At 48.8% G+C, this 26,199-nt stretch overlaps 1 protein-coding gene across 3 annotated transcripts in view; it reads right to left on the reverse strand.

The window, feature by feature from the left end:
• Positions 1–26,199, reverse strand: part of macrod2 (mono-ADP ribosylhydrolase 2) — a 486,386-nt gene that overhangs the window by 96,918 nt on the left and 363,269 nt on the right. For all 3 annotated transcript variants that reach the window (XM_035531411.1, XM_035531409.1, XM_035531410.1), the window contains 2 exons: positions 20,395–20,425; positions 13,160–13,233 (listed from right to left, as the gene is read on the reverse strand). In XM_035531411.1, the coding sequence (XP_035387304.1) occupies positions 13,160–13,233; positions 20,395–20,425 (105 nt within the window). The remainder of the gene's footprint in view (positions 1–13,159; positions 13,234–20,394; positions 20,426–26,199) is intronic.

The raw sequence follows: 26,199 nt of genomic DNA on the forward strand, positions 1-26,199 counted from the left end.
CGTACTGTTTTGGGATGATTTATGACTCAATATGCTTCTGTGCGGTTCACTTTTCCACTCAACTGGTCCATGCCCAAAAGTAAAACACAAGGGGTGTTTATTTATTTATTTACTGACTACATGAAAGCTTTACATAAATCACATACATAGATTAACGTCGTGTTTACTAGAATAATACATCACAAAAATAGGATTATAATAAAATATGTAATAGACATAGGCAGAATACACAGCAAAGCACTTAAAATATAATAAGAATAATAACAACAAAATGTTTATGTTTAATAATAATACTGACGACTATAAAACAACATATATGGAGCGTATCTCTCAGTCCCCTGCACACATGACTTTTAGGTGTGTAATACTGGCCTATATCAACCAACAATGTCAATCAACTGTCATTTTATCAGACAGTCCTAGTTGTACAAAACAGTCCAGTTAACATACTGGTCGTAATTAAAATTCAGGCCCAGATTAACAAACCAGTCATTGTTCACAGAAATATCCAGTTTAACAACCCGGTCCAGTGTAATAAACCAGCCCAGTTTAACAGGTACCTCCACTCACACAAACACACACAAACATGCACACAAAAATATACATGCACACATGCATGCGTGCAGACATACACACAAACACACATAGAGAAACGTGTATGTATGCGTGTACACACAATTCTAATCCTAAATACTGTTATCAAAGCGTTCGTCACTGCTTCAGTGTGTGCATATAGAGGATTATATGAACCGTGTGAGCACGGAGTACTCTTAAACATTCTTCCCCTCTCCGTTCTAGGTCGTGTCAACGCGAGCACTGTGGTGTCCTCTCTCCGACCACGCGGCAGACTACGGGACCCTCGGCCAGAGGAGACAGGCCGTGCGTACCTGGTCGATCTCGCCCTGCCAGTACATCTTCAGCCTCCGAGAGAGAATGAGGGGAGGGGAATCTTATCTCTACCCTCTCCCTTCTGTCTCAGCAGACCAGCCAGGGGCCGGGCTCCATGCCTTACGGCAGCACAATGCCGAGACTTGTTCGGGGGATCCAGCTTTTTCCGTATGCCTGGGTCTGGGATTGCTGGGGCTTGTGTGGTATGCGTCAGTATGAGGAAGAGAAAATCGCTCTCTCATGCGTGTTGTGATTAAGACAAGACATTTAAGTGATTTAGAGAATGAAAGAGAGAGAGAGAGAGAGAGAGAGAGAGAGAGGGTGTTAAATAAAATAATATATGCATAATAAATGCCCAAAGAGGGGAAAAAAACAATATACCAGGATTCAAACAGATGTCCTACGATAACTTGCTAGATAGCCAGTGGGAAACAGAATCTCACGTTAGAAAACAAACAAAATCTCCCTCTAATGTCTGTCATCTCAAAGAATTTAGAGGCATAATATTCTATCCAGTCCAAGATGAGACTGTGGTCTTGATAACAAGCTAGAGAGGGGGCAGAAGCTGAGTGGTGTGTTTGATAAGTTACGGTTAACGGCGCCACTGGCTTGCTGAAGTGTGGAGTGTGTGGGAGCAATGCGTCTCTAAAGCATAGTCCAGCCTTGCTCACAATCTACACATCCTGAACACTGCAGTTCTCTCAGCCTGTGAAAGGCCACCTATAGAGCCAGAGTGTGTGTAGGAAACGGCATGTGTGTGTGAGTGTGTGTCACAGTGAGATGCTGTCAAAGATCAGTACATAAATATCAGATGAGGGCTGCAGGTAGCAGGAGCAGGACAGAAAGATATGGGGGGGGACACTACACCAGTGATCAGGGACACAGAGACATGGGGGGACACTACACCAGTGATCAGGGACACAGAGACATGGGGGGACTCTACACCAGTGATCAGGGACACAGAGACATGGGGGGACTCTACACCAGTGATCAGGGACACAGAGACATGGGGGGACTCTACACCAGTGATCAGGGACACAGAGACATGGGGGGACTCTACACCAGTGATCAGGGACACAGAGACATGGGGGGACTCTACACCAGTGATCAGGGACACATGGGGGGACTCTGTGTGTATGTGTGTGTGTGCGTGCCTGTGCCTATCATGTGGAAAAACCAGTCAGTTGTCCATTTTTCCTCACTACTTCCACACTGGTCTGTTTGGGAACGTAGAGTGTGTGTCCGGAGGGTTTCTCTGGGAGTGCAGCTACACATAACTACTACAGCGCGCTCTTCCTCACTCCCACCGTTTAAGTGACAGTAGTCAGAGGTCAAGAGGGCACGGCAGGGATCAATACAGTGCAGAGTAAACAAGTGTGAGGGGAAACCAGTATGTGTGAGACACACACACATATGCATGTGGGCATTCAAATACACACACTCATTCACCCATACTAAAATGTACACACACACACACACACACACAAACACACACACACACACACGCACACACAAATATCAAGATACACACACTCGCTAGAATGGATACATACACATGAACGCATGCTCTCACACACACACACACACACACACACACAAACACACACACACTGCGAGACGATAATAAGAAGGGACTTGTCCTGTCAGGGCGTCTCCCGTGGTGATAGAATGCCCCGCGTCCCTATCTGACAGTGTGCTATCGGTTTGGGCCAAGTTTGATGAATGTATCCGTAATAAGGGGGCTCAAAAAAACCCGCACCCTGAAGACGCCCTGCACCCCATGGCGGGACCGTCCGCGCAGCCAAAATCATGCACTGACAGAAAATTATATTTCTGTCTCCTCAGACAACACACTACGGAGCATGCTCGGCGACACGCCTCCTTATCATCCGGCCGGGAGCGAAAGTTTTTAGCATGACTTTGTGAAGTCGCTTAAAGAGAAAGCAAGGGGGAAGATGATGGGAGAGAGAAAAGGAGAGAGAGAGAGAGAGAGAGAGAGGGAGAGAGAGGGAGGCAGTGTGGGCTTTGGCCAGAGCTCAAGGTGAAGGAGAAGAAAGGAGGTTGAAGAGAGGAGTGTGACCTCTCCACAGGCAGGGGCGACCCTGCTCGGGACCACCTGCTGTCCGTAACGGGGTCAGCCGACTAATTCTGCCCTTGCTTGGTTATGGCCGGCCCTGGCCAAACAGCCTGGGCTCAGCGCGGAACGGGTACACGTTTAATTATGCTGCAAACACGCGTCCGCTCCTGGGCTTTCCTTCATCGTCAGTTTCTCCAACGGCTCCCGGACCCAAACTACTTCACCACGGTTCAAGAGCATTTAATGAGCTGGGGTTTTTTGTTTTTTTTGTAATAAAGCCTAAATGTGTGTCGTTAAAAGTGATTTCGCAGTTACCGCAACCTTCACAGTAACAAAAAAAAAAGAAGAAAAAAAAGCATCGCTTGAGAAAACATCAAAAGCAGGCAGTGGGGGAGGAAAGGTCAGTACGGCCAACGGGAACGCTGCGCGGATTTGGAGCGCTGAGCGGGTGCCGTGTGGGTGAAGAGCGATGTGAAGGTGAGGAACGCCACGTTTTGTGGAACGACATGTGGGTCAGGAACACCACGACGGTGAGGAACGCTGCATGGGTGAGGAACGCCGCGTGGGTGAGGAACGCCGCGTGGATGAGGTACCCTGCGTGGGTGAGGAAATCCACGTGGATAAGGAACACCGTGTGGATGAGGAACGCCGCATGGATGACGAATGCCATGTGGATGAGGAACGCCATGTGGATGAAGATCACTGTGCGGGTGAGGAACGCCCATATCTCCATGTGTGCTATGATCAGGGCACCTCCAAGGTCCTTTGATCAGCCACTGCTCCTGCGCATCCAGAGGAGAGATGTGGAGCATGAGGAGAAAATAGCTCTACGCCCTCCTGTGAGTCAAGAAAAATAGCTTCTCATCTGCCGAAGCTGTTTGGGCTGATGGAATAGTGGTGGCGGCTTCTCGCCACGCAAAACCTAACGCTCGGCAGAGAAATGGAAATTTGTTAAAAAAGAACAATTTCCTGCAATTTGATATCAGTATTGCTAGGCCAGAAGCAACTGCAGACCAGGGATTCTCTGTGACTGAGTAAACTACACACAAAGCTGTGTGTACCAACTAGGTACATTTATATATTTTTTCTTTTCTCTTGACATTTTTTTGGATGAAAACTCATTAAATCATTAAAATCCCAAGAAAAAAGCCCCTGCACTATCTAGGACGGGGTCAGGAGATTTCACTCTGATCTGAGCATTATAGTTTTAGTAAACTAGATATCTGCTGTGGTGGGATATAGCATGGTTGGATCAAAGATGAGCTTGTCCATCTCTAGAAAAGTGTCTTCGTGTTCCTCCGGAAAAGTGCGGGCTCCGCTTTCTTGAAATGAGAGGGGCGCCCTCCGGAAACAGCGGCGTGGAGTTGAGGACGTGAAACATGACCTCACAAACTGGTTCCGCCATGCCGGAATGTGAAAATTCGGAAAAAAATTAGAGCTCCGTTCGCAATTCTTCTCGTTGCCGAGTGACCGACCCCGTGACGATAACCGTTGATGTCGGCTCTTTAAAGACAGAGCGCCCCTCTCACCGGGGGACATGTCTTGGCGCTTACACAACAAAAGCTCCGGCAGCCCTGAAACGTCTGGCAACGGGAAGCACAGCTGCGAGTCCTCTTCTCCCACCTGCCCGGCCCGGCTGCCGGAGGCGAAGCTAGCCCGCGCGACACGGACGAGTCCCTGCAACGGACATGAAGCTGCCTTCCCTATCCACCAGACAAGAACAGAAGGCCGGCACCTCAGGATAGGTTACGCAACTCTAAAACGGGCGCGGTGCCCGCGCGCACACTCACGCACATCCCCACACACCCTCACCCGCACGCACGCACCGCACTGACGCTGCCAAAATCCATAGCGCGGTCAAAAATCTGGAGGGAAGAAATTCCTGGGATTAGTGTCAAAGACACCCTCCTACGCCTTATAAGAGTGAAAGCCACACACCAGTAAACAAACAGACAAACAAACAGACAAACACACATGCCGCAGGGAGCCGGCCGGCCGTCTGCTGCGTGAGGCTGGAGACGGACGACGCGTGTTTGTGATGAACTACATCGCTCCGTGTCTTCCGTTTCAGACTCGCGTCAGCTCTTAGGGTCACACCCGCCATGCTGGGCTGAAGTTGTTAAGCCACGGGCGGACCATGAGTGCCAAGGTCTCTTCCAGCACGCTGAGAATGATCTGTTTTTTATGTAATCCACGTCACATGAGATGTTCGGGCCGAGCGACGGTGCTTTAAAAAGAGAAGTGCTGAATAAGATCGGAGCCCAAGGTTTATGGCTTAATCCATATTAATAGCAGCGCTGGGGGATAAAAATTTTTTTTTTTTTTTTTTTAAAACGGCAAAAAAGAAGCAGCCATTACATTTTTCATAATCTCTCCATTTCTGCGCGCCGAAGATAGCGAGCACAATTAATCCACATGATAAACGGGCAGGGCGACATGGCCGCTTCTGTGCTTTAGGGTATGTGTGCTCTCTCTCTCTCTCTGTCTGTCTCTCTCTCTCTCTCTCTCTCTCTCTCTCTCTCTCTCTCTCTCTCTGTCTGTCTGTCTGTCTGTCTGTGTGTGTCTCTCTCTCTCTCTCTCTCTCTCTCTCTCTGTCTGTCTGTCTCTCTCTCTCTCTCTGTCTGTCTGTCTCTCTGTCTGTCTCTCTCTCTCTCTCTCTCTCGTTTTGGTGGAAGGTTTTCGTGGCCTGACTGCCGACGTCTGCGGGTTCGTCTCCCTCAGTACCACCGGCGCTGCGGAGACCCGGACGGCACAGACAGTTCCGCGGCGAAGCGGGCTTAACGCGCGTCTGCACACGGCTGCTATCTGACGACAGCAGGCGCAAGCGGAAGATCGTTACGCTCGCGTCCTCAGACGCTCGGAGCCGAGGAGAGTTTCCGCAGGTCCAAGACCTGCGCAGGAAGGCGTTCCCATGCACCGGGTGCCGCTCAAATCATTTCATTTTTTGATCACTTTTTCAAAAGTCATTAGAATCATTAGTCAAGATTCATATTTTCATATTAGTGTTACACCACCAACACCTGTCACGTGTAGCCAACCGATTCTTTCTAGTGCATTTCATGTGTGATCTGGATTATCTGGTTAACGCAGGGAACTTAAAGCAAGTATTCTGCCAAATCCCTGACATGACTTCAGATGGAGGACAGGACCTTAATGGAAATTCGATTGCGCACTCTACTCTCCCCTCCGGATGGAACGACTGTGCACAGATGGGCGGATCGGCAAAAGGCTTACATCTGTGCAAAGGATAATGACTTCACAATGATGTTTACGCTAATTTCCCAAATATCTCATTCTTTGAAGTGAGGAGAAACCAGGACACCGCTATACTTCAGCTAATGCAAACACGCAAATGCACTCTCTCTCTCTCTCTCTCTCTCTCACACACACACACACACACACACACACACACACACACACACACACACACACACACGCACACACTCCTCCAGGCACAGGACAATCAGACATGTGCATAAACAGTGCAGTTCCTCCTTCTCGGCGCTTTATATTCCCAGCCTTGGACACTGGAGCTACCCTGCTGTTCTCGGGAGGAGTCCACATTAGTAGCGATCATCACTGACCATGCAAATTTCTTATCTGATGAGCTGATTAATTAAAAAGCTCCTCCAACAGTCATGTTTATGCTTCGTCTTCGTCTTTCGACTTTGTTTTGTAAGAAAATTCTCCGTCACGGATGACTATGTGTAATAGAATTTTAATGTCATCATTTTTGAAACATGGGCTTTTTGAAAAACTGACAGGCTAATTAAGATGTTTATGCATAATAGAGAGCTAATGTATATATTGCTTAGGAGACAGAAGAATAACCAAATTAGGCAGAATTAGGCGGCTTCGCTCTTTTGGAAGGGACTACATTGATCCTTCTGCGTTGACTGACGGTTATTTCCTGTAGCTTGGTTAGCATGCTAGGCTAATCTTAGCTACTTAAACCCAGCCGCACCATTTATGTGTCTTATACTGGCATCTTCACAGATATCAGAGTGTGTCTTGCACCGTTCCGCAAAAGCTATTTCTAGGAAACACATCTGGACAGGATTTATCACATTTTAAAGCCAGCATTCAAAGCCAAAGCAAAGCGTAAGATTACAGAGTAACGTTCCTGTTGCTTAGTTACCCAGGCTGTGACCTGCCCTGGAGCTGTGTGTGTGGGGGGGTGTACGTGGACATGTCAGCCTGGCGTTTTCTCACTGGACGTTCAACAGGGGGAGCTGACGAGGCCTGCAGGCTTCTGCTCAAGCTCCACCCTGCCGGCATTCCTCGAGCTCCTCCATCATGGTGACATGTTGGGAGCCAAGCGAGGTTGAGTCAGTGAGTGTGTGTGAGTGTGAGCGTGAGTGGGCGCGTGCACGCGCACGCAGGTGCCTGTGTGTTTTCTCTAGCCCTCGGCTAGCTCTTAAAAAGACCCTGACCAGGTGACGAGTGTTTGAAAGCAGCCTTGGAGTGCCCTCTCTAAGGTCACTACAGACCTGAGCTGGGGTTCTCACCTCTGTTCAGAACCTGAGGCGCGAGCTTTGTGCGTGTGACCGGGCCTTACGCAACCGCACTGACATCTCAACACTCCTTCTTACTTGTCAGACACGTCCCCGTATGCCGATTGCATCACACAGGAGCACTCGGGCCTTTGGGGCCTGTGATTCACCTCTCTGAGGCTCTCCGATTCTGATCGGCTCAACTTCCAGTCGCCGCGGAGCCGAGACATCCCGCAAACACGCGCCGAAGAGGTGTCCCGCAAAAAACACACAGCGATGTACCCTTTTGTCTCGGGGAAACTGTGCCTTCATGTCAGATTGTCTCAGCAGTCACCCGTAGGCTTCCGCTCGGGTTCCGGCCCATCGCGTAAGTCACTGCCACTAGTCCGCGGCGTTCGTCGTCGCCGTGTGAACGACAGCAGCTGCCTTCTCCACGTCACTGTGTACTCACCTGCCATAGCCTGCTTCCGGGAAAGGGGGCGTTTACCTACGGTGTGCCAAACGGCCCCGCTCCACCCGTTCCTGCGTCTCGCCCCCTTCGGCTCAGGCTTCCCCCGGATCTCGCTCTGGGTGGCATTCGCCATCCGCACGCCATCGGATGACAGATGGCACGGAGGAGACGGGTGTAAATAAATAAATAAGCCAAAGCATGTGAGAGCGCAAGCCGAAACTCGCTGCAGGAATGGTGGCGGCGCTCCGAGAATTCCCGCGGTGGCCGGCTTTCTTTGCAGGGGAGGGGGTGGGATTGGTGGTGTGCGGGCAGAGGGGAGATTTCGTTACGGAAGCCTTCGCACTGTTTTCCTTGCAGAAGCCCGTGCCTCCCACCGCCGCTTTGTTAAGCCCCCTGCCGCTGCCGCGCAGATCCGCGCTGGGCAAATCAAGTGACGACCCGCGTTGCTCTGGCACGGATTAAAGCGCAGCATGTCTCGAGTTAGTTGGGAAAATGAGACACTAAGCCAAGCAATGGCTGGATGAGGTTGATTTTACAGAGGGAAGAAGCATAATGATGGCACGTAGCGAAAATGACGCACCTCTGATTGGGTCTAGGGGACCTAAAGAGGGCTCGGTTTCGACGAGGACCACCACTGTTCAGAGAGAGAGAGAGAGAGGTGCAGGTACAGTCAAGAGACAAACCCTCGCCATTTACCAAGACCACGGCATCCACGCAGATTCATACTGGCTCCGTAGAAGCTCCGCGGGTAGCCACGGCGACACACGAGAGGAAGGCGGAGGTTCGCTCCACCCGTGGAATTTAAGGAATTTAAGATGAAAGCGCGATTGCCCGCCTTTGATCCGGTCGGCCGCGGGAGCGTGGGAGAGAGAGCTGGAGTCTGGGTGGGTGGAGCAGAGCCGGCACGGGAGGGGCTCACCGGCAACATTTCACGCTGGGTGTCAGGCGCTTTTGTGAGGCTCTCTCGGGCGCGGCGACCACAGCTGGGGCCTGAGCTGAACGGGCAGCGAATTGAGGCCATGTTTAGTACCAAAATCTTAACCAAAAAACAAAACACCTTTGATCTATAACTGTGACCATGTTCTAATGTTTCATCAAGTAAACAGAGTTTGAACGTGCAAGTTGCCCGTGTGGGTGCGAAGCCGCTTTGTCTGCATGTAACGTGCCGACGGGGTAAGAGGAGTCATTGGTTCTTTGCGCACGGAGAGATGGAGACGTTTGTCATGACATAGCTGGCGTGAGACTCTCGAGGGGGGAGGGAGAGGTAGAGTTCTTCCATCTGTCAGCAGTCACTCATCACAGCAACATAACGACCCAAATCAGGGTAGTGTTGAGAACTGGTGAGAGTGTGTGAGAGCGAGCGAGAGAACGGATAAGAGAGAGGCAGAGACAGAGAGAGAGCGAGAGAGGAGGGGAGAGAGAGAGAGAGAGAGAGAGAGAGAGAGAGAGAGAGACTACTGGAAAGTGACAGAGCAGCGACAGCAGTCTGATGTGACTGTTCCTGTTTAGAATAACGTGGTGGATTCTGTGACTCTTCCTGCCCTGTGTTGCTTTTGGAAGTGCCAGCCTATATGATGCATGGTTTCAACAAGCCAAGCAGAGTGAATCCTGACTGGTACAGAGAGTCCTGACTACTGTAATGAATCATGACTGGTGAATTGAATCCTGACTGAGGGAGTGAAGCCTTACTGGGTGAGTGAAGCCTGACTGGTGGAGTGAATCCTGACCGAAGGATTCCATCTTAATCACTGGACACGCTGACGATCGGTTGGGAGTCAGTTATGGCTGTGGTTCAGGACCATCTTGGCCTGGAGACCAAATGAGAACTAAAGCAAATGGGTGTGAGGTCTGCAGGTATGTTGGCACCACTGTCCTGAAGTCAGCGCTGTTTCAGGCTGGAAGTCCTGTAATGAACAGTGAATGCACAGTACTCTGGGTGTGCAGTGTTTCTGTTGGTGATGTTAGCATGCGCACATCACACCATTGCTCTCATCAAGCCTATCAGAGAAAACCCCGCCTTCTCTACACCTCCAATCAGAAAACCCCGCCTTCTCTACACCTCCAATCAGAAAACCACGCCTTCTCTACACCTCCAATCAGAAAACCACGCCTTCTCTACACCTCCCATCAGAAAACCCCGCCTTCTCTCCACCCCCCATCAGAGACCCCACCTTCTCTCCATCACAGAAACCCCACCTTCTCTCCATCTCCTGCTTTTGCCCTTTTAATCACGACCCATAGAAACACGTGGTTCAGCCTGGGAAGGTTAGCGGCCTGCCTGTGCATCATCGTCGCTGGGAGGTACTGCACCATAGGCTGAACGGATTGCACTTCACGCTTCAGGCCTCGCCAACGTTCTTTACGGGTAAAGGAACAGCGAGGAACAGCAAGGAACAGCGAGGAACAGTGCCGATGCCGCGTGGCTGCAAACACACTCGCATGGCTCACGCTGTCCTTTATGTGACGGATTCCGGTTGCGTTCTCCGTGATGGATCGCTAGGACAGTCCCCAGATCATTTCTTCTTTCCCCTCCAACCGATATGTACTGCAGAAAGTGCCTCATGTCACTTCACTGCTGGTTCTCTGTCACACTTCAGCCGGACGCATTACACAGTGTGCACAATCTCATTAGAACTCCGGTTAGAGGCTCCTCCAGAACAACGGCCCGCCAGAACAGTTCCAGCCTCATTGCTCATAATTTTTTCAGCCTAATGTCACACACCAACACACACACACACACACACACACACACACACACACGCACGCACACACAAGTGCCACACTTACTATACATCATGCAGACTACTATTGCCATGCTGCAGTAACAGATAATTGGACTGTTTTACGCTGTAAACAAATGGTAAATATGTCAGGGTGTAAACGAGGAACAATCGCCATCTGATTATCGACCCCAGACGGAAGGACAAACACTACCACATGTGCACATGAACGACTCGGACGAGATGAGCCGCACCCGACATGTCTGGGGGAGCTTCCAGATCTCGGGGGCACCGAGCACTTTAGACTCTGCGTTGTTTGTGATGTGCATCAGAGCAGTGATTTAAAGAGGAGCGCTAGAAGAACATTAGCTGGAGCCCGGTGCGGATGAAAAGGCAGACGATCCTCACCTCGCCTCGGCACAAACAAGGAGACTAAGAGGAATAGCAACGTGCCTCCAGAAGACCCAGAGGAATTCCACTCCTCCATGTTTTCCAATAAACACTCTTCATTTTCACTAACCACTTGCTAAACTCCCCTACATGACGTTCTTGGAGGTCTTCCAAGCACAGAGCTGATTATGGCTTCTGCTAGTTAAAATTCCCACGGCCGTAAACTCAGATATCATATTCCGTTACTTTAGACAGACTAACAGTTGCGCGGAAGCTGATGGTTATGACATTAGGAAACAAACATACTCTCATTAGAGCTCTGGGTACCTTCTCGGCACGGAACAATGCCGAGCTGGAACCGATCCATACTCATTGCTCTCTAAATTACCGTGGCAGTGCAAGCAAGCGACAGAATCTGCACAGCGCACAAAACGCGTTGCCCGCATCTCACCACCTTGGAGAATCTTAATGTTCGGTTGCGGAGATCCAGGGTAGGCCAGTGCTTTTAAACTACACAAATAAGCAATAATTACCAGCTCACTGGGAATACAGACAACAGAATAGCGATTAATGCATTAGGTACATTTTTCACGAGCCCACCAGCTTGATGTTAGGCTAGCGTTTATGCTTTGTTCACACGCATTTATTCCGTCGGACTGAAGATCATAAGGTTTGCATATTTATTGCATCATTTCTTTAACAGTCTTAGATAAATATTGCCATGATCACATCACTGCAAAATGAAACATGGGGGGAAAAAAGATCCATTTTCTTTTTGGGGGGTGGATTTGGTAGAGGTAGGCGCTCAACAGTTTAGTCATTCGATCTCCATTAGTGCCATTGTAATGCTACCATCATATTTTTCTAAAAATGTTTGGATTGTTATCATAAGGCTGTCGAGAAAAAAATGCTCCATTTTGGAAAGTTATTTGGTTATTAAGATATTGGGTCCTCCCTGCGAGATGTTGCTTTTAGTCTGGGCACAAGGCCTGCTTACTACAGCCAAGCACTGCACCCAGTCTTAGCCTCTGACAGCACTCTCCGTCTGAAGAGACAACTTTGCTGACAAAACCTGATACGAACCCAACGCATGTAAAAGAAGAAGCAGTTTCATTCCCGAAGACCCGCGTCCTTTCAGCCCGCCACCAGCTTCTGTCAGCACGTCCCGGTGTCTGTACGGGCCGAAACCCGAAGCCGCCAACCCGGCCTGTCTCCTGCGACCTCACAGCCCGGTCACCACCCCTACCTCCCCAGACCAGATGTGAATCCCAACGAGTTTGCGCCATTCACATGTGTGTCAAAGGCCACGCGGACATTTACTCTGGCCTCTTAACGATCAAGACAGACCTCTCTGTTGGAGTGTTTCTGCCATGCAAAGAGGGATCAGATCACATCGTGCTGTGCATTTGAGCTCGCCCTGAGCGGGGGCGCACCCGTAGTCATGCTAGTTGCTGTTTTCTTTTATGGTAACATACGTAATTCAATACGGACCTAACTGACCCAGGCCAGGAGCCAGGAGCCTTAACGCCCAGGACTAGTAAAGAGGAACACCACACAGGAAGTGCAGAGACAGAGAGCGGGAATCAGTGCTTAAAGACATCGAGTTCGTTTATGTTTTCTCCTCTCAGCTGGATTTCTTTTTTTACGCATTTTCCCCTGATTTTTGTCCCTATTTTTGTCGTAATTAATTCCCACCCATCTGGCAATTCATAAAGGCAGTAATGGTAAGGAAATCTGCAAATGCTCACATAATGTAACCAGTAAGATCATTTACACGGGAGAGACGATGACCATACAGGAATTCTACAGATCTTTTACAAATCTTTACAAGGTCATGAACAGTACAGCCAGCTGTGTGTGTCCAGTGAGCATTACTGTTCTATCCAGCAACACTTTGTGTTTGGACAGTTTGGACTGACTGATGCTGTCATCGCTGTAACGATGTAACGTGGATCCCCTTAAAAACCCAGCAGCCCATTAAAGGCCCCATTCAAATTAGCCCGCCTCTTAACTGAATATGCATAAGGAGTAAGACCTGATTGGTTGGAGCAGGTCTTGTGTAACAGAGGAGTGCCATTAGAATGCATGTGCATGCTTCAGTAGTACCACATGCATAATTAATGAGTCCAGCAGATCCTACCTCATCGGTGTTCTCCTTCAGCCAGTCCCTCACTGTCCTCAGGGCGATAACAGCAGCGGGCTCGTTGGGGAAACCTGCGGAGGGAGAGACGGGCTGATTGAATTCGCGTCCCGAAGAGCGTCGGTGACCAGTTCCTGCCGGTTCCTCAGCCAAACGTGGGCCTCGTGCCCCTGATCACCTTCACCGAGACGCATGCCTTTGAAAACCTCTAGAAGCGCCGGGCTGGGAGCGGACGCAAACCCCTCATTGATTTTATGGTGTTTATCCAGTCCGAAAAAAAAAAACCAACCCCTCTCCACAGCTGAGGTTCTAATTGCGCTATAATTCAGGAAACTGTTGCTTGGTATGCAAACATCCGTTCCATCAAACACCCCCTGAAAAGGGCTCATTAAGGTGTATAGGGAATCCCTCACTGCTAGGAGCCTGCTGCTACCAAATATACAGGTCATCATGGCGTTCCACACCAGCAGGACATGCGCTGTCCCTCTGTCCCCACCGTGTCGCTGGGGTCACCACCGTCACGTGAACGTAATGACATATTGACCAGCAAGGCCTTAGATGTGGGGCAGGTAACCGCCACATTAATCTCCAGGGCCCCCGCCAAGATGGGAAAGCGAGCACTCTGTTAACACAGGCTATTGATTGGGAATGCTTTGAGGGCAGATTACTTTTTAATAAGGCTCGGAAAGAGAGGGGCTGGACGGCGCTGTCGCTCCTCGTCTCTCACTGTCGGGGAGGCCCCTGGCCCTCTTACACCCATCGGCCAGGATCGAGTCGCAATTACTGCAGAAACAGATATTTCTGCCGCTCCTTCTGGCCCCCAGAGCCCTGACGCCTGACAGAGGGCTCGAAAAGTGGAGGCTACTTCCTGCTCCTGCCAGAGGAGACGGCTGTGGCGCACGCATACCGAGCCCCGCTGTCAGGTGTGATTGGAATATGTGTGCGCACGTGTGTTTGTGTGTGTGTGTGTGTGTGTGTGTGTGTGTGTGTGTGTGTGTGTGTGTGTGAGCGCACGTGTGGGTGTGTTTGTGTGTGTGTGTGTGTGTGTGTGTGCAAGCATGATTTAATCTCAGCATATTGTTATTAATGCAACATTTATACTTACACGCATTGATATACACACACACACACACACACACACACACACACACACACATACAGAGACAGAGTGAAAAAAGAAAGAGGCTATTGGTGGAGGGTGATGTCTGCCAGTCCAGCGATCGAGACAGCGATCGAGACAGCCATGTCCAAGGTCATATGGAACAGTTCGAGCCCACTGAGGTCTCTCTGATTACTAGGCTGCACAGGACGCTACTGCACACAGTGCTGTCTCCCAGCCCGGACTCCATTCAGCACCACCTGCAGGGGCTGGTACATTTTGGAAATAAAGGGGGTGAATGATATGACCATGGAAACCGCAGCCTGGGGGACACCTGTCTTAGGGAAGTCACCCTCACATGAGCACTCTGCCAGAGCCTTCCAATTACCAGCTCAAACCCTCCCACACTTCATCACAGAACAGGGCTCCAAGAGGGAGGGAGAGAGATACAGATGGTGTGATTGTGAGACTCGTTTTTCCGCAGGAGCAGATCAAGGCTAGCATTGGTTATGGCAGTAGCCTTGAAAGAGGCTGTTAAATAATTACTGGGGCTGTCTACTGAATGACACACCACCGGAGAACTTTACTGAGACGCTGGAACCTGTGAATTAAAATTACCTCTGGTGAGTCTAGTTCTGGAACAAGGTTGGCTGGAGCATCTAGGTAAGGCCAGCAAAGTTTTCTAAACAGAGCTGGCTGAGATGTTTACATAGTTACCCAAGTTTTCTGATCAGCAGTAGCTGAACCTTGCAGGCAGATCTACCTCAGCCATGTGAGCAGGACTAGACAGATCGTGAAAGCTCAAAACGACAAACCAGAAGACACATATAATCTTAATTATCATTTAGGAACGTGTAATGGAAATCGGACACTGGAGAACTTTGGCTCCCTTAATTCTGACAAAAAGGTGTTCTCATCAGGCCCAGAGGCAGCCAGGAGTAAGATCTCTGATTATGCAATAAACCTTGATGGTCTCCCCATCACAACATGTTTTACCTTTAAAGGTCTTGGTGTAATTATGGATTCTAGTCTCTCTTGTTTAAAGCTCATGCAAGTATTATTTCTAGCACAGCCTTTTCCACCTCAGGAACATTACAAACATTACAAATACTACATGATGCAGAAAACCGCTTACAGCTTGGACTACTCTTACTTACTATCTGGTTGTACAACTAAGTTCATAAGAAAGCTCTGGTTAGATCAAAATACAACAGAGTTCTTTCTAGGACTAGAACATTTGATCATATCACACCTAGCTGAGCTATACTGCATTGGCTCCCAGGAAAATGTCATATTATCTATAAAAAAAAAAGTTCTAATTACTTATAAAAATGACCTACAAAGTGCTGAACAAACTTCTCCCACAGTACTTTAGCAAACTCTTGCTTAGATCAAAAGTTGCAGGCTCTTTACCTAGAATAAGGAACTCTACTGCAGGGGGCAAAGCTCCCACGCTATGAAATAACCTTCCTGTCAAGGTTTGGGACTCTGTCACAATAGTTATGGAAAGGCTGAAAACTTGTTTAGTCAGGCATTTTGTTAAACACCTCTCATCTTAGGTAAAGGTGTGGATCTGGGGGTCCATGGGCATTGAGAGTTATGGTAAATGTGCTACGATGTTGTGATGCTGTCACTTCTTTTTTGTCACTCAAGTTTGTTGCCTGAGAGCGGCGGAACGCTGATGTTCCAGGGAGTGTTTCCTTCTGGCTCTTTCCTTTTAGCTGTGCTGCCATAGCGAGATCTGCTGGAGTCCCTCTTTGCATATTATATCCCTCTATTATTCACACTATAGTATTTGACCTCATTTTCTGTTGACATACACTTACTCCCAGTGTCATGCTGTTGATAAGTCTCAACCCATCTCGACTGCTGTGGCTCCTCCCACCTGCTGGCCTCTTCCCCTTCTTTGGCTCCTCCCACCTCCCAGCCCCACCCACCAACTTCTAAGCCACCTCGGTTCCCTGTTGTCCCAGAACAGAAGGTACTAGGTCATCTGGAATCCACTACGAATATCAGGCAGCTGCTCCTGTGCTAGATGGGGTTTGGACACTGATCAAACCCAGACGAGGACTTCTAGGAACCCAGACGAGGACTTCTGTCACTTATTTTGCTCTTATTAGTTTGTTTCTGTTGTGACGTCAGCCAGAATCTTGCTTCCTCTCGAGGTTTCTCGGGGGGGGGGGGGTCAGCATAATACTGGACTAGAGAAGGCCGAGCTGCATGCGCGGATGAACGCGTCCAGACAGGCGGCAGAGCTAAAGACACGGGGACAGATGAGAGAAAGAACGGGTGGGACAGGGGTAGCCTCCCGACTACAGGAGGCCCTTAGCAACACAATCCTTAGAACCTGCCATTTGAGCTGACTAGCGCATCCATAACAACAGTAACCATCATGATGGATGTGACGGTGTTGTTATTATTATTGCTATTAGTACTACTTTAACTGAAGATGTTATCACCAAAACAGACAAAATGTCACGCTTTCATTCAAATTGCACTTACGGTCAAAATTGATTGTAAAGTGCTCGAGTTCTGTTTTATTGTGCTATTATGTACGGGAAAGCAGGCCAGTAACTGCTAATGCAGCTACCGCAAAACCTCACGGAGAAACTACGGCAAGTGTGGTTAAGTCTCAACCAGTGACGGACATAACAACGCGCCCGAGGTTTCAAGAGCATCGAGGAAGAACTCGTGGGTCTTTATTCCCAGCTGAATGCAGTGACTTTACATAGCCGTCACATCTGGTGCACTTCTCCTCTGTACTGTAAAAGATGCCGGCCAGCCAGACAGCTGGTAACATCTGTCTTCACCAGGCTGCCATTAGACATATGGTGGAACAAGCAAGCTGTCATTTTCTTTAGCAGGCAAATTAAGGGACAATAAAAGCCCGCAGACGAGCTCTCGGATTAGAGGAAGTAACAGTTAGCGGCATTAACACAACCCTGACAATGTCGCGCACCAGCACGAGAGCCTTCTCCTTTTCTTAAAGGTTCGACAATCTCACACCAAGCTACAGCCTCGCCTTCAGTAGTCCTATCTGTACTGTTGGGTAGTGAGTGGGTGGATGGATGAGTGGGTGGATGGATGAGTGGGTGGAGGTGCTCTGTCAATCAAGATTGACGCTTGTACTCTGAATCATTGCCATTGGATGGTTTTATGACCAATAAAAAAAAGGAAATGTTTATTTTATAGTAGACCTTAGCTGGCTTTGCGCGGACTCACGCACGGGCGTAGCTCACACACTTGTAGCTCTCTTGCAGGGTCTTCAAAATTATCTGCGATAAACCACCAGTACTTCCCCTTTTTTTTCACTCAGATTTGTCCGTCGCCGTCCCAAAAGCATCCGTGATCTTGCTCCAGCGAGTCAGCATTAGCTGCCCTCAGCGTTCCCTCTGCCTGTCGACAGTGGTCTAAACCCAGGGCTTTACCCGCGGCCCTTCGCCCGCTGGTGAGCCCGCGAAAAGCCACAGAAGACAGATAAGGCCCCGTAAAGGGACTCAGTTCCTAATCCCCGAAAGAGGCTGCCATGGTCCGAGCGAGGGGTCACCGAGTGGAGCCGTTTAGCCGGCTAACTCGGCTCATCCTTGCGTGGCCGTTTGGACGCCCGGATGAGAGATCCTCTCATTCCCAGCTTCATATCTCCCTGAGACAGAGACACCGGATAAAACCTGAGTGTCAATAACACCCTTCACCTGAGGGACGGGGAAAGAGAGCGAGAGAAAGAAAGAGAGTGAGGGAGAGAGAGAGAGAAAGGGGGGAGGGGTAGAGGAGAGAGGGGGAAAGAACAAGACAAAGAAAGATAGAGGGGTGGAGGAGAGAGACAGAAGGAGAGCATGCAACAGAACAGAAAAGAACAGACTAATTACTGTGTTGTGAAAAAAATCCTTGTGCTTGCCTGCCTGTCCCATACTGGTAGGGGTGTTTCTGTTTACCTTCCCCCGTGTGTTTATAAGCAAACCACACAGCCAGAGAAGGAGAGAGAGCGAGAGAGATGAGTGAAAGACAAAGCGAGTTCTATCAGCATCCACTCTGCCACTCCAGAACAAGCATCACTTCTGATCCTGTAAGACATTGAGACGTCCCCACCCGCTCCAGAGAGGGATAATCCATTTGCACCCGGGCCGCGGGATGGTGACCGACGGCCTTCACAGACGGCACTTTTATCTGTGCGGTGCTGCCCGGCCCGGTCTGCTTACCGTAGCCACACCGCTTACACTCCAAGCCAGAGGTAACTCCACCTGGGATAATAAGATGGGCTGAACGATTGGACTGTCGGCACTGGGAGAGGAGTCATTCATCTCCTGACCCGTGCCCAGGAAGCCGCTCTCTCTGAGCCGCCCCCCACACGCAGACCCCCGGCTCCCGAGCTGTCCGTCAAAGGCGACCTCATTTGTCGTGGTGCTAAGGGAGGAAGCGAAGGTGCCGGTTTTTGGTGGTGGCCTCCTGGGGTTAGGAGACAGGGAGCGCCTTTAGCGTGGGTTCATTACATTGATGGGGTTTGGGTTTACCTTGTCAGCCCCATCGATAGTGTGGGAGTGAGTGGAGCTTGACTTTGGAAAAGAAGATGAAAAAAAAAAACCCGCTGCGAAGAGAAGCTCTCATCTTTGAGTGCAGAAGAAAGCCGGCGGGCCTGCATGCGATGTATGTGTGTGTGTGGGGGGGGGCGGGATTACACAGGGAGGCGTTCCAGGTTATTAGGCCTTTGATCACGGCATTCTGTCGGGTAAGCTCGCCTCATGTCCTCGCGCTCAGCCCACAAACGTCTTCACGATTAATGAGCGTTGCCAGGAGCAGCCAGCCTGGTTTGAGGATGAAGATAAGCCTGTTTATTTATTAAATGGACTGTTTAGTATGGGGCAGGTGTGGTGCGGGTGTGGAGTGGGTGTGAGGTGAGTGTGGGGCAGGTGTGGGTGGGAGTTGGGTGTTCTCCTGGTGCAATCTGGACAGCTCAGTTATTATTATTATGCTCATTGTTGTGCTGGACAGACACGTTGTCTGTCACTCTCTCTCTCCCTCAAACACCTAAACACACACTGCTTGTACTATATACAGTGCAGTCTACAAAAGCTTATGTTCTTTTGCCATGCTGCAGTAACAGATAATTGGACTGTTTTACGCTGTAAACAAATGGTAAATATGTCAGGGTGTAAACGAGGAACAATCGTCATCTGATTATCGACCCCAGACGGAAGGACAAACGCTACCAAACGCGCACGTGAATGACTCGCCCGACGTGTCCGGTGGAGCTTCCAGATCTCAGGGGGCACTGAGCACTTTGCGTTGTGTGTGATGTGCATCAGAGCAACGATTTAAAGAGGAGCGCTAGAAGAACATTAGCTGCTGGAGCCCGGGGCGGATCAGCCACGGTACACCCCCCCCCCCCCCACCACCCTCTTCCCACCTCTGGAATATGAACACAAAGGAATATGAGGACTGTGAAGTGTGTGAAGAACAGTGGCGGCTGCCGTCAAGACCGGACACTCCGCATATCCACTAACAGGCGTGAGGAGCAATTAGGAAGGAAGCAGCACTTTGCAGACACACAGAGTGCCATTAATGAAGGCGATACGTCTTGCAGGAGCATGCAGCTTGTGGGGTGGTGTTACCGATTTATTTAGCTGCTTTGTTCAAGCACTATTTGCCGGGTTTGCCAGGTCGGGCCAGTGACGGCCCCGTGCTCCTTACAGAAGCGAGCTCACGGACATTCACGTTCACCGTCGCATACACGGAGCCATCGCACGGACAGTGGAGATTTCCTCACGGCTGTAGTGACATTCCGGAGCGTCTGTTCACTATAAGGATCGAGGCAGAGACTCTACTCTAAATACTGGATGTGTATGTTAAAGCAGTCCTGTGCTAACTGTTACCAACTGTTACCATCAGGTGGCGCTCTAATATGTAAGGGAAGAGACAGAGTATTTTGGCAACAGGCTCCAACTTAATAGAAAGTCATTTTTAAAAAATAAAAATATATTCATTGTTTTTGGCATCATACATTGTTAAACAAACTTTAAAACAAAATTCCCATCTCTCCATCCCCAAACCCTTGTGTTCACCTATGAATTGATGGATAGATGGATGGATGAATAAATAACTGAATAAATAATTAAACAAACAATTAAATGAAAGTCCTTACCATAAATTCCTGTTGATATGCACGGGAAGGCCTGAAAGAAAAGAACAGAAAAGGAGGAGCGTGAGGAACAGCACACAGAGAGACTGGTGAATGGTGCGGTCTTGGCTTACCGACCCTGTGCAGGAGCCGAGAGGCGCACGCCATCTGTGCAGCGCCGCGCGCACGCAGGCTAATTCACGCGCGCTCGCGGCTCAGAAGGAAACCCCAGCCGTGGCACGTTTGCCCAGCTCCGCGCTTTCACGCCCTGCCAACCCTGCAGCTCGACAGCATCCACCAGTCTCGGCTAATCAGACGCGTGCTGCGGAATCTCGACTCCTGCGCAACGCTTCACGGGCTGCACCGCGGTTTAATTACACATGCAAACCTGAGACTATGTGGAGCAAAGTTCCCTGTTAGTACATGTAGGGTGTTTGTTGTTTTATTTTATTTTATTTTTTTCTATCGCAAGGCGCACTTGATCACTTTTAAGAAAACCATAAGAGGGTTTTGTTTTTTTTCAGCAGTGATGGGCAGCTTGTGTGTGTTCTACTGGCATCGATCTCGCAGAGCTTATAAGAATGGACAGAAAACACACTCGGAGAATAAAGGATTGCTGATTTTCCCTAAGATCAATGGTACCCACGCATACAGCCAGAATTTATCCTTTTTTTTCTTTGAAAATACACAATGCAGGGTTTTGGAATGCTCGCAGTTCTTTCAAATCTTTCCGAGCGAGCCTGTGATAAGAACAAAGTAATTACAGGAGTGTCAAAAGAGTCCCGAGTTAGCATTCAGGTCACAGGGGCCTTGTGCCGAGACTCTGACCCATTGCCAGCATCGTCTCCTCAACGCCGTCCTCTGACACTTTGCGTTTGCGCTGGGGGGTGTGCTGGCCCCGGGCTGACATCAGTGTCCTTTCCACGAGGCCAAGCGCGTGCCTGATCGGGTACAGGTCGGCCCTCCGACTCGGCCAGCACGGGGGCTTTTCCGCGTGCATTTGACGAGTCGACTCTTCTCGCCTCTGTAGCTGTTAGTCCTTTTCTGTCATTGCTGATGATGGAATGCATGCGTTTTGGGGTAGAGCCTTTACAATCCTGCTGTCGAGGCACTTGTGGGTTTAAATTGCTCCTACACTCTGCTTTAGAGTTAAGGTCATTTCATTGGATAAATAAACTGGGAAAAAACATTGTGAAACAGCAAAAACTATTCTACGATTACCCCCAAATCAAAGCTGATGCTCGGAAACCTTTCCCCTATATTTTGATCGCCGTGTATTTATTACTGTAAGCGCGACACCACTGCGTGTGACTTCACTGCCCCAGTTCTCAGGGAAGGCTGTGCACCGATACGGCGGTCCCGGTTTAACGCCAGCCGCCAGCGCCGTGGCATACAGTTGGTGTATAATGAACCCAGGGGCTGAACAGGTGGCGCCTGTGGTTGAGAGGCCGATGGGCAGGGTGGAGCGCGCAGAGAAGGGGCCGCTAGCATCGACCTATTGCATCGGCGCACAATGCCACGTGTGATGTATGTTAGTTCAAATAACATTTTGAATTATTCAGACTATGAGTATTTTATGCCACCTTGCTGGTCTGCGCTTTAAAACTCCGTCTCGCGGAGTCAGGATTTGTGAAGCATTGTGTTTAGCATATCTAGTTAGTAAACAACACAAATCCTTTTTAAATTAGTTTTTGAGCGAGAAAGGTGATTCCACTGGACGATCACTACATGAAGTTGAGACTGAAATTATTTTTATGCTAATGTTCAGGTAATGACATTAGACAAAGAGCAAAGTGCCACTATGCCTGCATTCTTCAGAATTAACTTTAGCCTTAAGTGAGCTACTGATATTACACTAGGTGCTAAAGAGGCTCCGGCACAAACAGAACAGCTCTGATATTTATGGCTGGCTTTTTTTTCAAAAGATTAAAAACTTACCAGACTATAATAGTTCTGGCTTGGCAGCAGTTTGTACCAGACATTTTTTTGCTCAAGGGTGGATTTATAGCAGAGAAACCCATCATTTTTCATAACTTCTGGGTTCTGTAGGCCCATTGCACATTATTTATGCAAAGCACCCATTTGTCTCCCAAGGAAAAAAAAAAAAAAAAAAAGGAATGTGTGTATTATCCTAGCATTTATCAAAAAAAGGTGTGACCATTGCGTTAGTGAAGCTCGGTGATAAATGTCTGTATCTCCGTCAGTTCCACATATGGCGGCTGCGTATTTAAAGCAACCTAAGAAGACGAACAATTAGCCCGGCAAAGTGAGTGCTAAAACGCTGAAGAAAGTAACATTACAGTTTTTAAGTCGTCTGTCTGACCCTGCGAATGTGTGTTTAACAACACTCTAGTGGCTGCTAATAAGGTTTTGTTAAAAAAAACAAAAAGGGAGGGATTTGAAGAGCAAAAAAGCAAAAAGAAAGAGAGAGAGAGAGCGGGTTTTTTTCCAAAGTCGGTAATTGTGCCAATTCTCTGGTGACAGAACATGATAGGGAACAAAAAAACAAAGCTGGAAGCCGAAATAACGTTAGGTAACAACTGTCCACGCTAGAGCAGGAGCGATCTTTCAGCACGTAGCTGACCCCTGCTAACGCTTCGTTTACCGTTCCAAAGCAACGGCGTTCAGTGAAAATGTCAAACGTTAAAAACCGCAAGGTGCGTCGTGTTAGGCAGCGTATGCACACAGCTCTGCTCTGCGCGTTTCTGAAGCAACGCGTCAGAGGTCTGCATCGTTTTCCGCTGCCTTTGTGCCAGAGCCGGAGCTGTCGGGATCGATGTTTCAGCCGAGCCTTTTCACCGGTGCCCTGACCTTTTCCGCGCGGGTGTCTTGCTCCGACTGGCGGCGCGCTCGAGGGCGCGCGGAGACGGATAGGGCCGTTTTCGGACCGCTCCTCCGCCCTTCGCACGCGTCCGGTTACTGCCGCTGAAGGGCGCGAGGACGTAAATGCTGGGTTTATGGCAGCATGCTCCGCGCGCAGAGAAGGCGGCTGGCGTGCTGTTTAGGGCACGCTTTAGCCGTCACTGCCGTGCAGATCGAAACCAGCATCATATTCTTTTAGTGGTTTCCTTAGTGGTCTGGTGTATTCCGTAGTCAAGGCATCAGGCCGGAATGCATTTGGTGACAAATTTTACAGACACTGTAAAATACTTGACTTGGCACCATTTCTGGTTGCGGAGGTGCCACTTTCTGCCCCCAGGCAGGCCAAGCTCAGGCTATGGGGATGTGCTACAATCGAATTATGTGACTACGTGAAGCTTTCGCTACTGACAAGTGCCAGGTGCTGGCCTGACACACACCTTTCCCTTCTCCAGGAATCTCTTTAAAAATGACAACAAATGAAATCTGCACCAACGGGCAGGTCCTCGGGCGTCCTCTGCATCACCACAGATGGATGTTTATAACCCGGGTCTTTCTTTATGCTCGTTCCGGTGGTGTTTGGAGATGAAGAGTATGCTCTTATCATTTGTGGTGCTCCCGGAGGAATATAGGGACAAGCAGATGAAAACCCGAGAGTTCACGAGGAGCCGCGCTGCTCACTGATCAGTTCATTGAGCAGCGTTGAGATTGCACTGTGGCGCTAACCACACCGTTATTCCCCCACGTAATCACACGGCACGAATAAAGCGACTAATTTTATGCATCGTGTACAGCCTTCCAAACATAACAGCAATGGCCTCAGGATTAGAAAACACACACACACAAACTCTCATGCCTGAATACGTAGGTCCGGCCATTGTTGATAATGCTCTCAGTAGACTAGATACAACAAGAATCCCAAGACTATTACCTCCAGCTTACACAATGCATGGACAAGTTACACCAGCGCATTTATATATCAAGCCCCAGATTTAATTAACAAGGCTGACATTATTACACTTCATTGATGAGTTATGATACGTGCTCCATCGTTATTATTTCTCTTCTGTCAGATCATTAGGACTGAATCAGGCGTCTGGCCCGCGCGCCATCAGGACAGCCCCCGCCTGTTTGGTTTTTTTATTTGTTGATGGAAATGTGGGTAAAATTGGTCACCGGGGAAATCATTATAGCGCAATCGCTCCTCCTTAATCAATCATGCCAGTGCCTTTTTTTTTCTTTTCCATAATTGGAGCACCACCCTCCGCCTAAATAAATATGTTTATATATATATATATATATATATATATATATATATATATATGCTTCTAGAATACAAATATAACTCCCAATGACTGTGAAAGTGAAAAATGCACATGAGCAGATAATGTGTGCTTTGCAGAAGATGTGTTCGATCACCTCCAGTCGTAAGAGTTGGGGATCTATCACAGACTGCCCAAGCACACACTGACCACTAGCCCTCCACTAGCCCTCGAGTTTGAAGAGAACTGGAATCCATAATTGTTGATTTTGTCCTGTGCCCTACGTCTGGAGGTTTACATGGCACCATAAATGTGGAAATAAGTTCACTGTAGACTAAATCTTTACAGCATATTGACACACGTTTGCGTTTACTTTTTTGTATTTTGTATTAAACTGATTTAAAAAAAAAAATGGATTAAAGCCAGATGTACAGACTGAGGAGGGATCACCTGTCAGTCAAACAGAACATGGCCAATAAGAGCCCAGCTGGGAGGAACAAACAGGTTGTGGGCTGGACTATGGACCGAGACTGTGGAAGAAAGAATAGAAACCAAACAAGATGTGCTAATTGGCTGAGCAGCTGCTTCACTGGCCTTGAGTGAAGCTCAGGCTGACCAATGACAACGCCTCCCATCAACCCTGGGGAAGCAGTTCAAAGACTGACCAAGAACAACCGCAGCTGTTTGAGCCCAGCTCCAAACCCAGCGCACTTTAACAGGCTGCCAAATGGCTCCGCCCAGCAAGGCTGCGCGACGGAGCTCACCTCCTGCTAATGGCCAGTTAATTGATCGACGTGTTTGTTTTGCAAGGACACTTAGACCATGTGAAACAAGGCATTGAATGTGAAAATACCAAAGATTATTAAAAAAAAAACAAACCCTCTTTGCTTCCACAATACAATCAGTATTTCAAATGCATACAGAAATAACATGCTGAAAAACAGGAAAACGTTGCTTTGTTTGTGCTGAGGGGATGAAGACTCTTCCAGTCAAGCACCTGGCATTGTTATCTTAAAGGACCTCTGAGACAAAGCTCCACTCTGACAGGCAAAGTAATGGAGGCCTTGGCCCACTATCTGACTCAAAATCTCTTCATTACAAAACGCCCCAATCAATTTCTCCGAAGTCCTGAACTTTCCATTGATTAGGATCTATACTCTGACAGGCAGTTAATGATCTTATTAAAGGTTTTATAGTATTTATCATGGGAGCTATGGCATTATAAATTGATGATGACATCAGAATCGGGGGCCTTCGGGAAATGGCATTACGACGGAAGGTACGGCGAAGGTTGAAACAGAACTCCAGGGTGACAGAAGGACAGCAGGTTGCCGCGGACAACCTCGCCGTGGAAAATCCGCACGTCGGAATGTAGAAAATCAAAGGAACTGCCTGAGACACTCATCGAACACCACGGTGCTGGAGATGTTTCTGGCCCCAGGATGCCCACGGCGGATACAGGAGGGTGCGGCGTCAGTACTCACCAGGCAAGGGCCCCAGTGATGTGTTTGCTGTATTTGGGGTTTAAGATGCAGAGGATGGAAAGGCTGATCAAAGACCCATCCGCCAGAATTCTCCTCCATGCCACCTTGCTTTGACATGTTTCATATAGTCAAGGAATTTTAAAACGGAGCAAAGGAAATTTAGAAACGATTTTTTTTAAAATTTGAAGACATTATAAAACTTATTTTGAGTCCTAGGTCTGGCC

This window comes from Electrophorus electricus, chromosome 11, assembly GCF_013358815.1.
Source record: "Electrophorus electricus isolate fEleEle1 chromosome 11, fEleEle1.pri, whole genome shotgun sequence".
In the NCBI taxonomy this organism is placed as follows: Eukaryota; Metazoa; Chordata; class Actinopteri; order Gymnotiformes; family Gymnotidae; genus Electrophorus; species Electrophorus electricus.